This window comes from Setaria italica, chromosome VI (genome assembly GCF_000263155.2).
Source record: "Setaria italica strain Yugu1 chromosome VI, Setaria_italica_v2.0, whole genome shotgun sequence".
Taxonomy (NCBI): domain Eukaryota; kingdom Viridiplantae; phylum Streptophyta; class Magnoliopsida; order Poales; family Poaceae; genus Setaria; species Setaria italica.
This window is the reverse complement of record NC_028455.1, coordinates 27578127-27593426: the sequence shown is the minus strand read 5'-3', so window position 1 is coordinate 27593426 and position 15300 is coordinate 27578127. Positions and strand designations below refer to the sequence as shown.

General features: G+C 43.3%; 2 protein-coding genes and 1 long non-coding RNA gene across 3 annotated transcripts; 2 read left to right on the top strand and 1 right to left on the bottom strand.

Moving 5' to 3' along the window:
- Positions 1-888: 888 nt before the first annotated feature.
- LOC101759647 (protein CURVATURE THYLAKOID 1A, chloroplastic) lies at positions 889-4680 on the top strand. Its single transcript, XM_004973435.4, has 5 exons — positions 889-1313; positions 3270-3370; positions 3445-3552; positions 3675-3746; positions 4204-4680. Exons 1-5 carry the CDS (start codon positions 1190-1192, stop codon positions 4267-4269), a joined length of 471 nt encoding a protein of 156 aa, XP_004973492.1. The 5' UTR covers positions 889-1189; the 3' UTR covers positions 4270-4680.
- A 2957-nt stretch (positions 4681-7637) lies between these two features.
- Positions 7638-11039, top strand: LOC101760336 (14-3-3-like protein GF14-C). Its single transcript, XM_004973437.3, has 6 exons — positions 7638-7725; positions 9085-9497; positions 9603-9681; positions 9812-9934; positions 10521-10637; positions 10725-11039. The coding sequence occupies exons 2-6, from the start codon at positions 9106-9108 to the stop codon at positions 10782-10784; spliced, it is 771 nt and encodes a 256-aa protein (XP_004973494.1). The 5' UTR covers positions 7638-7725; positions 9085-9105; the 3' UTR covers positions 10785-11039.
- Positions 11040-13145: 2106 nt separating this feature from the next.
- LOC101759377 lies at positions 13146-13990 on the bottom strand. The gene is made up of 3 exons (XR_215414.2): positions 13745-13990; positions 13549-13656; positions 13146-13465 (listed from the first exon to the last, which is right to left on the bottom strand). It is a non-coding gene; the product is annotated as an uncharacterized LOC101759377 (long non-coding RNA).
- Positions 13991-15300: the final 1310 nt, after the last annotated feature.

Sequence of the window (15300 nt, the reverse complement as noted above, 5' to 3'; positions counted from 1 at the left end):
GCTACGGAAAAGGGGACACGGTCACGATGTCCGTATCCACTCTTTCTCGTAGAATCGAACCTCCTTCTTGACATACGTTGCTACTCGGCGGAGAACATCGTCGCAGAAATGAACACGGTATGCAAGTTCAACAAGTATATGGATTTAAAAAACCATATTGAATTTGATAAGATAAACCGTCTAGACAAGGTAGCATCATTTTTAAACCACTGAAATAATGCATACTATATATGACACATCAATCTCCCTCACATTCTAGCTCAAAATATCTCTCCATTTTTCTACTTCATCATCACATTGTAGCAAATAATCTTTCCATCTCCAAAGCATAAATCAAAGCATAACACAAGGATGAAGTAGCAAACCTTCGCAGCACTTGTTGGCTGAGTCAAATTTCCACGAAAATGAGGGAAAAAACTTCGGGCAGCACCTCCCTTGCTTGGGCACCACCGGAGAGTAGGTGAAGCTCAGCTCTCTACCAATGTGCTGGACTGGCTCGGGCTGGAGGAAGAAGAAAGTCTCTGTCTCGGGATATGGTGAGGGATGAGTTTTTATCCCGGTTAAAAACTCCAACCGAGACAAAAGGAAACACCTTTTGTCCCGGTTGGAAGTTTATCCCTCCAACCGGGATAAAAGGGTGGGTCCGGCCACCGACGCCCCCCAGCTAGCCGTTGCAACCGGGACTAAAGGGGGGCCTTTAGTCCCGGTTGCAATTACCAACCGGGACTAATGCTCCCCTCCAAATTTCCGCACCCCCGCACCCCATTTTGTCCCGGGCCAACTTTAAACCGGGATAAAAGGGGTGGATCGAAAACTCTACTAGTGATTGGAGGTAGCTTGCAGCAATCTGCCGAGCTGATATTTTGAGACCTCGTTTTTTTGAAGAATTTTTTGAAACTCGAGTTAGCTCTATGCCTTCGGCGCGGCCCCTCGCCGGCGACGCCGCCGCCGCGGCCTCACACTGTCAGAACCACACGGCTTCTCGCACCACGTGCTACACCTACCCGTTCTCCAGTCTCCACTCGAGCCCACCCACCTGAAGCTCCAAGCCCAAAGCAAGCAAGCTCCGCAACCACCCTCTGCTCCTCTACGGGTCTCCGCTCCCTTCTCCTCTCCTAGGGTTAGCAAGCTTGGTCTCGTAGGCCTTCGCGCGCGACTGCGCCCGCCCGCTGCCCGCACCGGCACCGAGATGGCAGCCGCCGCTGCGGCGGCGCGGCCGGTGCCCCTCCGCCGCCCAGGCGCTCTCCTCCGCTCTCCGGGGCCCTGCAGCCTGCTCGCCTCCCGCGTCGCGGCGCCGTTCCCCCGCCGCACAGGTACTGAGTGGTTCTCATCTTTTGATGTTCTTCTGAAGCTCTCGTATGCTTCGAAATGGGATGGGCAACAGCTGTTCCCACTCTATTTTGGTCGTTCCGTCGTTGTACTCTAGTGGCTCCAAACTGTACATGACATTGTTCTGCTTATATGAGCAAGTTGTGAGCTATTCCAATTTCAAAACGCTTGGTCGGAGCTATGCTAAAATTCCATATCGCCTGACGAAAGGCTCAACCTCCAAAATCTGTCGTATACCCATCGAAATAGTTATTAATTGCAATGCTGATTCATTTTACAGCACACCATTTTGGTGCGTGTGGAATCACAGGCAGTGCTAACTTCTGTTCTCATGACGTTTAAAGTGATTCTGTGGTAGGACTTTGAACGCCACCAGGTTCCTGTTTTCTATGCTATCAGGTTGCTATGATTTCCAATTGGTGAGTATAAATGAGGCCTGGGAATGGGAGTGTGCGCTCATTTGGTCAGGATCCATGTTAATATTCTCAGATTTTTTTTCCAGTGTGCACACACTGTTTTTTCAGGAGTAGTTTGTAGGTGCTGCCGATACAGAGCATATTCGTTGATAGAAATAGCTACATAACTGCACAATTCTGTAGTGCAGGTTAAATAAAAAAAAATTGTCCACTAAAGTAATCCTGATCCCCCAGCCATTTATCAAATGAATGTGCACTCATTCACAGCATTATTTGTGAAACAATTCTGATTACACAAGAATATAAATCAGACTTGTTAATTACAGTTCATTTATGTTCCTCATTCTCGAATATCAATTGACCTTCCTCATTACTCAAGGGAGCTGCTATACATGAAGTAGCAGCTGGAACTATTTGGCAAGTTCTAGGCATGGAGCTGGCAGGACCAACTAGCGGAGCATAAGTTCCTCGTCCATCAATTCGTGACACAGCGGGCACACAACACACAGTTCAAATCATCTACTGAAGTGCACAACTCACGTTTTTCAAATGCCAGAATCAAAAGTTTTCCGATATTTCTCATCTTAAGACCTAAAAATCAGCATTCTTTATAAAATTCATTCAATAAACACATTCACAGCTTCGTACATCATGCTGGTACATTATTTTCACAAGCCTGTCCACCACGCTGGTGCATTTACTTTTGCAAGTCCAGTACCTAGCTGCTGCAGTGAAGAAATGACATAGCGGTGTTGCTGCTGGCAAGGCAGATGTGTTGCATGAATCCTCCTAGTGTGCCACAAAGTAACTTATCGATAAGGAACTCTATCTTTTCATTACAAACCCTAGCTGCTGCATCATGGAAGACGTGGGCAAAGTCCATGTGATTAGGGAGAATGGTAGTATAAGAGGTAGATATTGAAGGTGTCACCTGGATCAGATTTGAGAAAAGGGGAGTTCAGCTTTGGAACCGGGGCTGCAAGCATTTTCTTTTCTCCAGGTCCTACTTTCGTACTAAATATTGCTTCTCTGTCATGAGGTGGTTGACAAGATTCCTTAAACATTATTCTTTTTTTTGTGCTCTACAACTTCCCAAAAAATGCCATCCAAACCCGAAGTTTTAGGCTGATATTTTGGTTTGTGTTATCAATTTCTTTGTTTAGGATGTTAAATTATTATTACCTGTTAATGGGACATAGGAGCCAGGAGAACGCAATTGCCTCTGCCTGACAAGATCTGTCTATGCCCCTTTTAACTGAAACAGTTGTGATTTGGTAAAGTATGTCTGTTCTGAACCTTTAAAAAAATTATGCCTGTTCTTGTTACCAAACATTGGAAAAGTTTCTGTAAGAAGCCAGGGGCATCGTTTCCTTTTTCTGAAGAAAGGGTTTCAATCAGTTAGCCCCTCCAAGAAATAGATGGCTTGAATGTCTGCTATATAATTGGCAAAGTTATCTAACAAATCTTGGCAGAATTTGGTTGATGGTAAAACTAATGTAACAGAATTTCCTTATTTTTCAACAGATTCCCTGAAGATAAATCAACTCCGGCTAGCAGCTGCACGATTTTCAAAAGAGAGCAACTCTGATGAGGACGATGATCTCCTTTCTGAACTCAGGGATAAGGTTAGTTTAAAAGCAATATACTATCTCTATGCTAACAAACTTAGTAAAAATAGTTACCGTAATGTCTACTACAGTGGGATGCCATAGAGAACAAGTCCTCTCTTCTCTTGTATGGTGGTGGAGCAGTCCTTGCTGTCTGGATATCCTTGGTTGTGGTCAGAGCTCTCGACTCTGTCCCATTGGTAATATATCTACCTTATCTTGGTATTTCCATTTACTTGTGGCTGTTCATTCTCTAAGTCCATGATGTTATTCATATTGCCATCTGCTTATTTGATTACTGTTTTCTTGCCGTGATCTGTAGCTCCCGGGCTTATTGGAGCTAGTTGGGCTCAGCTACTCGGGATGGTTTGTATACCGGTACCTGCTCTTTCAGGTAATCTTTAAACCATGTAGGTTGGCCGTGAGACTTCTTTTCCACTATTCAACACGAGTTTCTCAAGTTCAGGTTGTCCTTAACTGTGAACACCTAAAAGTTGCCCGTGGAAGATGCACACACAGCTTTGATATTAATGAGCTAGCACAGATCAAGTTGTCCACTCTCCTTGCCTGACATGCCCACCAGATAAACAGCTGGCTAGTGTGCTTTGTCAAAGCTAGATGCAGTGTCCTTTCTCCTTTGCATTTGGTTGAGCCTGATGACAATTCAACATAGCATTAAAAATGCACATGATTTGTGTTGAATATGTGTCGGTGCAACCTGCAAGGATGCAACACCAAGACCAAATACCTGGTTTCTGTACTTTTAGTTTGTCCAAGTATTGGTTCTGATCATCCGTATGTTTTAGTTCCATTAAATGAATGCCTGCTAAAAATCCGTATTGTTCTGGCAGGAAAACCGGAAAGAATTGGCCGATAACCTCGATGATCTAAAGAAAAGGATCACTGGTGATGAATAGCTGTATTCTTGCTTTGGGACCTTGTAGGCTTCTATTCTTAATGCCAGTCAATTTAGATATGATCCAGAAATATTCAGAGCTATTGAGGTATGGCATCCCACGCCTCCCGTGCAATCTACAGTTCAGCATGGTGTTTTGCTGAATCTTCTGATTCCTGAAGACGCATCTCTACATTTTCAAGCCGCGCTGAAATTCTTGTGATTCCCTCATGCAAGCTGTGGTTCCTCTCACGAATTCCCCGTGCTGCCCGGAGTAGGAAATTAGCCGCCGGAACGTACAATTGTATTGTAAGGTGTAAAGTCATCTGAATTAAACCAGAAGCACTCTGTTCTCCCACTTGGTCAGAGATGACGCACCTTATATTGCTAATCGAGTGATTAATTTACACGCCCTGTATCTGTATCTGAAACATCTTTGCTTTCCATGTTTGCTCTGAATTTGTCGGTTGGCTACCTGGCCGCTGCCACGAACTATTTGTGCCGCCCTGCAGTTCCATGCATGGATTATCACTCGCATCAATGGTTTTTCCAGATTTAGACCTAGTTGTGTCATATCGGATATTCGGATGCTAATTAGGAGGACTAAATATAAATTAATTATAAAACTAATAGCAGAATTCCTAGGTTAAATCGCGAGATGAACCTATTAAGACTAATTAATCTATCATTAGCGAATGGTTATTGTAGCACCACATTATCAAATCATGAATTAATTAGGCTTAATAGATTCGTCTCGCGATTTAGTCTAGTGGTTGCAATTAGTTTTGTAATTAGCCTATGTTTAATACTCCTGATTAGTGTCAAACATCCGATATGACAGGGGCTAAGGTTCAGCCCCTATCCCCCAAACACCCCCTTATGCAAATTGTAGGTCATTTTAACTTTTTAAGTTCATAGATATTATTATGCACTTAGATATTATATTTAGATGTCTACCTAAAAAATATAATGATCTACGATTCAAAACGGAGGGAGTATATCTAAGTGCATAGAAAACTATGCACTAGAAAAGTTAAAAATAGCATAGAAACTATACATCTAGAAAAATTAAAATAATTTTTAATTTACAATAATTTAGAACGGAGCTAGTACCAAATAGGTGCGCATGCACCGTCTGATACGATCGATATCTTTGGCTCTTTGCCGTACGAACGCTGTCAAAGACGTGCCACATCAGGATTTGCAGCCTGTGCCACGTCACACTCCGGATTGCTTCGGCGAGATGCCATCCCTTTCCGCGCCGGGATGAGACCAACTTGACGTGGAAAAGCGAGCGTGTGTTGGGCTGTTGGCTCCGCAATAATTCTGCCCGCGCGCGCTGTCGCCGTTCCTGGCGCGCGACTTGAGCTGCCAGCCACGGTCCACCACGCACGTGCCCGACTGCCTGATCCTGTACGCGGCTTTTTTTTCTTTTCCATTTTTTTCATCCAATTTTTTCACACCATTTTGTATTCGAGTGAATATATTTTATGCATATAACATACTTGCATAAATTATTTAACAACACTCCAATAAAAATTATGGTAAATGTTATACTTATAAATTGTGTATATAATAAAAATTGTGCTCTAAAAGTTATCATATAAGTTTTTGTTAGGAAAAAGTTATGCATATAAATCGTGTGTATAAGTTAAATTTTTCTAAAATAAAAAATTAAAATCGTCCTTTTAGAAATTGTATATAGAAGTTATACGTACGAGTTCTGCGTGCCATTAAAATTGTACTAAATTATACGTTAAAGTTATGTGTATAATCTATGATATTCAAAAATGGAAGAGAATTAAAACTTTCAAAAAATAGAAAGGTCAGGGGATTGTCCGGAATCGATGGTTGGGAGGCTTCATGCCAGTTAGGCCCTGTTTAGTTTCCCCAAACTTCTAACTTTGACATTATGCAAAAAGAAGGTTCTCCATCACATCAAACCTGCGGTACATGCATGGGGTACTAAATGTAAACGAAATCAAAAACTAATTGCATAGTTTTGTTGTACTTTGCGAGACGAATCTTTTGAGCCTAATTAGTCAATATTTAGACAATAATTCACAATATAAATAAAACGCTACAGTGTGCTACAGTGCTACAACAGTAATTTTACATCTTCAAACTTTGGGCAACTAAACAAGGTCTTAGCATAGCATGGTCCTGTTGGCTACTTGCTCCGGCGAGCCTGGACAGCGAGGTGTCACCCGTGATCGCGACCTCTGCGATGGCTGGTTGCTAGTGCTGGGCCGGGCTGCAACTTTGCCCGGAAATTTGTTGTTCCTTTGACAAAAGCTTGTACGGCGCCATATTCTTTATTTTTTAAATAACGATTTTATTTTCTTTTTAAAGGAGGTTCTAAAATTGAGAGGTTATGTAGCCTTGGGGAAAAAAGGACCTGGTCCAAATTTGCCCGGTCTAGTTTTTAGATATTTGTTGGCAGCTAGTAGACGCCTAGAGTCCTAGATCATGGTTATAATTCATCGGAATGGCGTGCATGTGGGGCATCCACAATGCTGGAAGGCTCGTGGTCACTGTGCATTTGGTTTTCTTGGTGATTGGTTTGCTGGCAAACTAATTTCGGCCGCTTTTTACGCCTTTTTATAGTATCTTAATGAAAGTAGCTTTTTTGGGCAATCGATTTTGATGACCAAATTTGAGGTGAAAACATATCCACATGTTTTAAAGGGCGGAAAAGTGATTTGCTACATGCATGATCTCCTATCTTTTCCTTTGAAAGAGAAAGGGCCATAGATCATTATAGTAGTTGGAGCAACCTTTTTCTGTGTGAATACCATGTGCAGGCGCTGCCGACCAGCTGTGCATGATGCTGAAATGCTGATGCCCGTTAATCCGAACCGTCAAATCAGGCACTAATCACATGATTATGCGATGAATTGCAAGGCCTTTTCTTATCGTCGTGCCGGCTTTTTAGCAGAATAATGTTGAGTTTCCACTTTGGCGCTTTGCAGACAGGATCATTTCATTAGGAAAGCAAAGCCTGTTTCGGAAAAAAAAGAAAGAGAAAAATGACCAAACATCTCCCGGCGTACTACATGGCCGCACGCACAACCCGACCGGACCCACATGTCATGGGCAAGGGCCGGCTTTTCCAGTTCGCGGAGCCCGAGGGAGAGGTTCTCAATCGCGCAGGGGGATATTCCCCACCGACCACGTACTCCGAGCCCACCACACTGGATCACCCCTCCAAATGACAACCTGGTCCCACAGTTCTCTGGGCCCGCATGTCAGCCGCGGTCGCCTTGCGCGAGGGATGCCGGTGCGGGCCCCACCCGCAGGCGTGACGCCGCGCCATTGGCCCGCTGACCACAGCCTACCTCTCGCGTCTCGCTATAAAGACACGCCCATTCCCACGCCGTTGCGCCCTGTCCACCCCCCCCCCCCCCCCCACCCCAGCATCCGGAGTTCCCGACCGCGCCGTTCCGCTGCGGTCGAGAGCCGACCCCCGCTCCAGGAGGTTAGGGTTACCGATTTGCCTGTCCCTTCTCTCGAGAAATTAATCCTGCGTGCTGTCCTGCTGCTTGATCTCGTTGTGCTTCGTGTTCGTGGTACGCTAGATGCGTGGGAGTGCCGCGAATTTTATTCGATTTTTTTGGGGGCGATGTTCTGGCATGCGGCTAGATCCGCTCGTCTCGGGCGTTACTGGGTGGGTTTGCTTGGTCTCGATCTGCGAGATCTGAGGCGGGGCGCGTAGATCCGTCCGATTTGGCAGTAGTTTGGTGTGAGGACCGAGGACCTTTTGGGTTCCCCTTCTGTGGTGAGCGGCTTGTGTATGTTGGAGGGAGTAAACGGAGGGGATGGAATGTGGAATTTCTTTAGTCGAATGCGTTCGTTTATCTGAATGGTTAGCGTATACCTGGATATTTGATCTGGATGCAGGCGTACTCTGCAACTAGGGTATCTAAGGGTAGTGCGGTTTGTTGCAGGGAGGTGTTGGGGTTGAATTTTCTGTTGATGAACTATTATGTGTGGGATTCGCTAGGGATACAAAACCTGTTGGTCTGTGCTGAAAATGTGGTAGGATTAAATCATTAGATATCTCTGTGGTTAGATCTGGCTGGCCCATTTCAGTGATCTGTTAGTCTGTGATGTAAATAGTTCGTGTATGACTTGGATATGACATGGATTCTTTTAGGTGGTGTTTGGTTGGCTCAAATGTAACGCAATTCGATTACCGAATGTAATGAATCACATTACAGATGTTTGGTTGTGGTGGTTTGTAATCAATTGACGCTAATCGAATCCCTTGCCTATACAATACCTATACAAGCTTGTTACCCCTCCTCCCCCACTGTAATTAACACCCACGCCGTAATCTGATTACGTTACTAGAGTGCAACCAAACAAAGAGGGTAATCACCCATTCCGCCACCGAATACTCTAATCTGATTCCCTTTGCGTTTATGTTACCTTAGCACGAACCAAACACTATCTTAGTCTCTTGCATCATATCATAATGTGTTGATGGTTTGTTTGATTCAAATGGATTTGGTATTGTGGAATTATATTGATTATTAGTTTGCTTGGAGTCATATATTACTATTTTGAACCGTGGATTTTTTGTGCTAGCACCTTGTGTTAGATTAGCTGATGCCTCCTTGTGTGACTGTTTGTCACTGGTTGAATCAGATTTGTGTGACCCTATCTTGTTGCTCAGAAATGTTTAGTCACCATTCTTATTTTAGCAAACATGAGTGAAATGAATGACTTGTTGATTTTTATGGCCAGCATGCACATTTTCTGTATACCTGAGTAATTTTGTTTAGTTTCTACTGGCTTTTGGCAGCGACTTTATCAGTTTATTTTGTTGTTACAGTAAGCCTTATCCTTGATCAACATGTCGAGGGAAGAGAATGTTTACATGGCCAAGCTGGCAGAGCAGGCCGAAAGGTACGAGGAGATGGTTGAATACATGGAGAAGGTGGCCAAGACCGTAGATGTTGAAGAGCTCACTGTTGAGGAGCGTAACCTCCTGTCTGTTGCATACAAGAATGTGATTGGGGCTCGCCGTGCTTCATGGCGCATTGTCTCATCCATTGAACAGAAAGAGGAGTCCCGCAAGAATGAGGAGCATGTTTCTCTGATAAAGGAATACCGTGGCAAGATTGAGGCTGAGCTGAGCAATATCTGTGATGGCATCCTGAAGCTGCTTGACTCACACCTTGTGCCTTCTTCTAGTGCTGCTGAGTCAAAGGTCTTCTACCTCAAGATGAAGGGTGACTACCACAGGTTAGGAAGGGTGCAACGCAATATTACAATATGTATTTGAATATGTATAAGCTGAAGTGTAAGCAATCAGATTTGATAACCTTCTTTTCTTTGACACTATCGCAGGTATCTTGCTGAGTTTAAGACTGGCGCTGAGAGGAAGGAATCTGCCGAGAGCACAATGGTGGCCTACAAGGCTGCTCAGGTATGTTCATTTTGCTGCTGGGATGATAGAGTGGTCACTATATTTTCATGTCATAAAAGATGCCCAGTTCATTTGAGTGCCTAGCGACACTCTTTTCTTAGCAAACTCTAATCTGCTATGTAATGTGTAGGATATTGCTCTGGCTGAGCTGGCACCTACCCATCCGATAAGGCTTGGACTAGCTCTTAACTTCTCGGTGTTCTATTACGAGATTCTGAACTCCCCAGACAAAGCTTGCAACCTCGCAAAGCAGGTTGGTATCACATCTACCATTCTGTTACATCCATTTTGCTCTGTTTATGGTGCAGACTGTTTGTGGTGCACTGGAACCTGAACTCAAGAATGGAACCAAAAGTACCCTTTTAACTGAAAATTGTAGGTTCCTTATTGTCCTTGGCTGTTTAGTATAACTGGAGGTCTTGATTGCTCGTCATATGCTAGAACCTTTTCTCTTTTTCACAGTTAGGTTCGTCAACTAAACCATCTTGAACCCAATGTATCAGATCAGATAATTTCTGATTAGTAATGTTAATTTTTAGTTTTCATATGATAGCTTGCCCTCTTAGCTAGCTACATACTACAATTGAATTTGCATGCTTTTAGTGATTGTGTCATTCTGTATTCTGCTGTCATTGCTGGACTGATTATCATTGGCTCTGTTCTGTGGGATGATGAGACTTGTTGTATCTGGTGCTCACATTATCAAATGATAATGATTGTAACTACAATTCGTTTACTTTGTCCAAGTAATTGGCTGTCTTGTGTGGGTTACCTTACCAGTTACCAGCTTAAGTCTGTCATTGCAAGATAATTGATGCTGATCTACTAATCCTCTTCAGGCATTTGATGAGGCTATCTCTGAGTTGGACACCCTTGGGGAGGAGTCATACAAAGACAGCACTCTGATCATGCAGCTCCTGAGGGACAACTTGACCCTTTGGACCTCCGACCTCACGGTATTTCCTTCCCTTCCAAGCTTCATCATTTGTCGCTTATCGTCTGCTCACCTTGAGGTGCTAAAAATCTTAAATTGCTCTCTGCAGGAGGATGGTGCTGAGGAGGGCAAAGAAGCCCCGAAAGGCGATGCTGGCGAGGGACAGTAACCCTTAGATGTCCTGTGCTGTCAAAGTTGTGCGCTGCGCCATTATTGTAGCTGCTATCGTCTACCCCGCTCGCTTCTTTTCCTATAGTAGGCTGGTAGAGGTCGAATTAGTTCTCATTGCTTTGCATTGCCGCTAGTTGGCACTAGGCCCATGTGGACTGGTATTGTTCTCCTGGATTTGACAAGCATGTGTGTGGTCGGTCTAGCGTTTTATTGAGCAATATTGAAGTTGTCGTTTTTCATCTAGTTGTTGCAATCAGTTGTTGGTACTTGCCCGTCTGATGGCTGTTGTATGTGTTCTTCTGACCCTCCGCTCTCCGGAATGGCATCAACACGTGCTTCTGGGCCTCCGGAATGGCAACATGCCATCATCGTGCCTGGGCTGGCATTTTACTAAGGCACTCTTCTATAGCCCATGTGGCCTTTGAATGCTCCTTTGTGTGTTTGGATGCCAGGATTTGGTGAAGCCTGAGTTGCCTGACCACATAGGCTTTTTAAAACTAAAAATTGAAAATAGCAAAACCCCACCCCAAGCAGGGTATTTTCAAATACCGACATACCCATGTATGATGTTTATCACTTCCTTGCATTCTGGTGCTTGTAAGCTTTATGTTATGGTTGATAGGCTGATGCCATTTTGCCTCCAACATTGTTCGACCCGATCCATATGTTATGGTTGTACTTGAGGCGGTTTGTGTGCCAAAGCTTGCCCAAGTGGGAGCGGGTGAGTCATGTGGAATAGGGTTAATCACAAACTTAAGGAAAATATGGTTAATATTGATGGCTAAAGCATCAGAGACCAAGGAAATTAATTACAACTAGACAAGGAGAGTATTTGAAAACATACAAAACTTCTTGGTGTTAAACTGCAGCTCTGTAAGTAGGATGTGGTTAGGTACTACGTATTTGCAGACCTCCAATCTTGCGTGTGGGTTTTTGCAATTTCCCCAACTAAAAGTCCCGTACGACCTGACTCCACAAACTAACATGAGCGGCCCCGACCTCTAGCACGGTAATCATAACCTCCATACGAATCCATCTTTATCGAATTCGTTGTAGGGCGAGGGGCCACCTTGCGGGGAACACGCAACAGAGGATAGAATGACAGGGGAGCTTCGACAATTCGACGATGAGACGGCGGAACTACAATTACTACACCATCCTAGAGTTTCTAGTTCAAGTCTTGTTCGATGCCGAACAAGTCACCCTTCTCCATCTTTAGCAGGCTGCTCCCGATTACAGGTAAATCAAAGTTTAACTGAAGCAAATAATAGTGGTAAACGCACTTAGGAGCTAAGCAAAGTGAATCAACGTTGGCCAGTGGATGATTGATGGATGGACTGACGTAGAACCTGACGAACCAGCACTTCCCAAATCTCTGACGAGACTAAACGTGCTGTTCACTGACGAAACTGAATGGCTTCAGTTCCTGACATACCTCGCGCGAAAGTTGGGGGTTTTGCGGGACATCAATGGCCTCGGCGTGCCAGCACCTGGTTGATGGGCTCCGGCTGGATGGCAACGGCTCGCCCTGTTTCTTTCCTTGCCTAGTTGTTTCCAAGTATTGATTCCTACCTTTTTTCAATTATGGAATGTAGTGATCTCGTTGCATCTTTTGGGAAATCTGCTTACTACCTCCGTTCCAGAATATAGCTACTTCTAGCATTCAAAATTTGTCCTATAATATATTCCCAAGTAGCTTATCTGGCATAAGAGGTCTAAAATACCCTCCATGCATGCAAATCAATTATGGCATGCAGATCTGCATGCAAGCTTGCCACCAATTTAATAGGAAATGTATAATTATTCTAATAAGGGGCAATATAGACTTTTAATCTACATCCTTAATCTGTCTGAAAAACTCTAGAAGTAGCTATATTTTGGAACGGAGGGAGTATTACTGTTAACACAGAAAAGATTAGCCTCGAGTTAACGCTGAAAAGATTATCCTCAAATTGCAGCTAACACTAGAAAGATTAACCTCAAATCTGGCAAGGCACAGCATATTAACCAAGGAAACCTACATAATTGAACGAATCTATCATGCACAATAAAAAACTAGTATTGCTAATTTTCTATAAAGCTTGTATGAGCATTGCCTTGCCAAATTTAACAGATTTAAGTGAAACATGATTAACTGCAGTTTCAATTGGTGCATGATAGATTTGTTAAGAGTACTCATTTGTTAAAGTCCAAACTTTCTATTGTTTTGGGCAACTTGTGAAGGTGTTGTTTTTTGGGTTTGGAAAGATTAAAAACATGCCATATAGTGGCCAGTTTATAGAAATCCTAGTTCTTGCTTGCGTTATGAATTAGGATGGATAGCTATTCCTTTTCATGTCTATGTAAGACACCTAGGATAGAAAAAAAAACAAATTGGCAGCGTGGATGTTGGTATTGATATTTTGGGGTTCCAAATCCTCTTTACACTTTGTATTGATATTGGGAGTGTGATACTTCTTGATCATGGCCGACCTTAAGAAAGGCTGAACTATCATCTCCGTAATCTTCTAAGCTCCCACGCTACCAACATTGCCACCTTCTTTCTTCTTTTGATGCCATGGAAAATTCAGCAGCTCAAGCCATCTGACGTGCAGTTTGCAACCATCCCCTAGGTCCAGCTCATTCCGCTCAAGTGCTGCAACAAAGTCAATGCGGCTCTGGAAACGCACAAAGGCTTTCCTGCAAGATCGGTCACCAACACGTGCAATAGAACAATCAGTATTATGAACGGTATGTTGAACTCAATTGATCAATGGACAGACCAGTCAACTTGGTTTCCCTGTGCTTGTGCCATCTGGATTCTGTGGGGTGATAATGCGTCGGCCATGTAGTCGACTACGGTCGAAATGAGATTTGAGCATGCTTCTGATCTGCAGTGGTGAGGGATCAGTAAGACAAGTGGAATGACATGGCGAAGGAGACTGATAAGGGGTAGCACAGGAGATGTATGTTAATCACCTCTGGGATACTGAGAGATGAATCGAAGCCCTCAATGTAGATGGTGCGAGGTACTCTACCAGGCAGTAACTCCATTGCAGGAAGAGTATCTCTGAGAAACGAAATCTAAGCTGACGAGTTAAACAACAGAGTGCATTCAGGGTGGCGTTTACCTGTTAGGATCATAGCTGTTCTTATCAAACCATGCAAATTTGAGTGGACGCCCCATCAGGCAACTCCCAGTAAGCAGACAAAGTGCCTACAAACATAACGACACAAATTGCAACATCACTACAGAAAAGAAGAGAAGATACAATTATTGATGTAAAGACAAAGGTGAGCAAATTGGTGGATGCCCTATCAAACCAAACTGGCATGATGTTGTGCGATAATCTCAGAAATATTTGCCCAACAAACACAACCGAGGGAAATAAATTGGAAACATGTATTTACCGCCTGAGCAGCAATTGCTGTAGCAAAGTGTACAACTGCTCGGTGTCTTGTACTACTGAAAGAAATGTCAATAACCCCATTGATGTCCTTCAAAAGATTACTCCTGTAAATGAAACAGAAAATAAAAGGTAAAATTTTGGTCTAAACTTCAGGATGCGAATTAAGCTGTACGATCTTTGGACTGCATATAAGCTTACACTTGATAATAGCCGACATCTGGGGCCAAGTCCCAAAACATGATTGTGGTCATTTTTGACACTTTGTCTGGACGAACTCTGTCCGGTTGAGGACCTTTGGGCTGCACATTCGGTGTAGAACTTTTATGCTGCACTTCCGGTGTAGGACCTTTAGGCTGCATGTCCGGTGTAGGACCTTTAGGCTGCATGTCCGGTGGAGGGCCTTTGGGCTGCACTCCCAGTGGAGGACCTTTGGGCTGCAGACAATATCAACAGACTACAATAGTTACCAGATCTTAAATTCCAAGAAACACAGTAGATCGGTTTCTACATTCTGTTGTCTGATATGATCTCTATCCTGTGCTATTGGCTACAACAGAATCCTTCTCAGTGAGCCAAAACATCAACAAATTGATACACATCTAACGGTTGATGTGTAAAAGTATAACCATCTAATCTTTATTAGCTAATCTGCTAGAATCCAACATAGGAGCAACTGCCGCTTCAGTATATGGAAGTTATACAAGTGAAAATCAATGCTAGAATAAATCATAATATATCGATGTGATATTTCTTAGTCACCAAAGTTTCAGATTTCTTGTGTTACTAGCAATGAGCCTTGGAAGTTTGAACTACATATTTGTTATGTATTTTTTCCATAGAATTCTACACCCATGTGCCTCTTATGTCGCATATGAAACTATATGTTATATGGCCTAGAGAGAAACAAACCAAACCAGAATTGTAGTGCAAACAAAATACGGGCAAAGACAAAATTTAATAGATAGAGATTTGTTTGGATTGTGCTATACAAATTTGTGGTAAATTAACAGGATTTCATCGTTCCAGATTGCGCAAAGTGATGTTAGATTTCATTGCGTTACCAAATTTTTCACTAGTGTTATCCAGCTTTAGTATCACTGAACAACAGTCAGTTATCGATAGTGT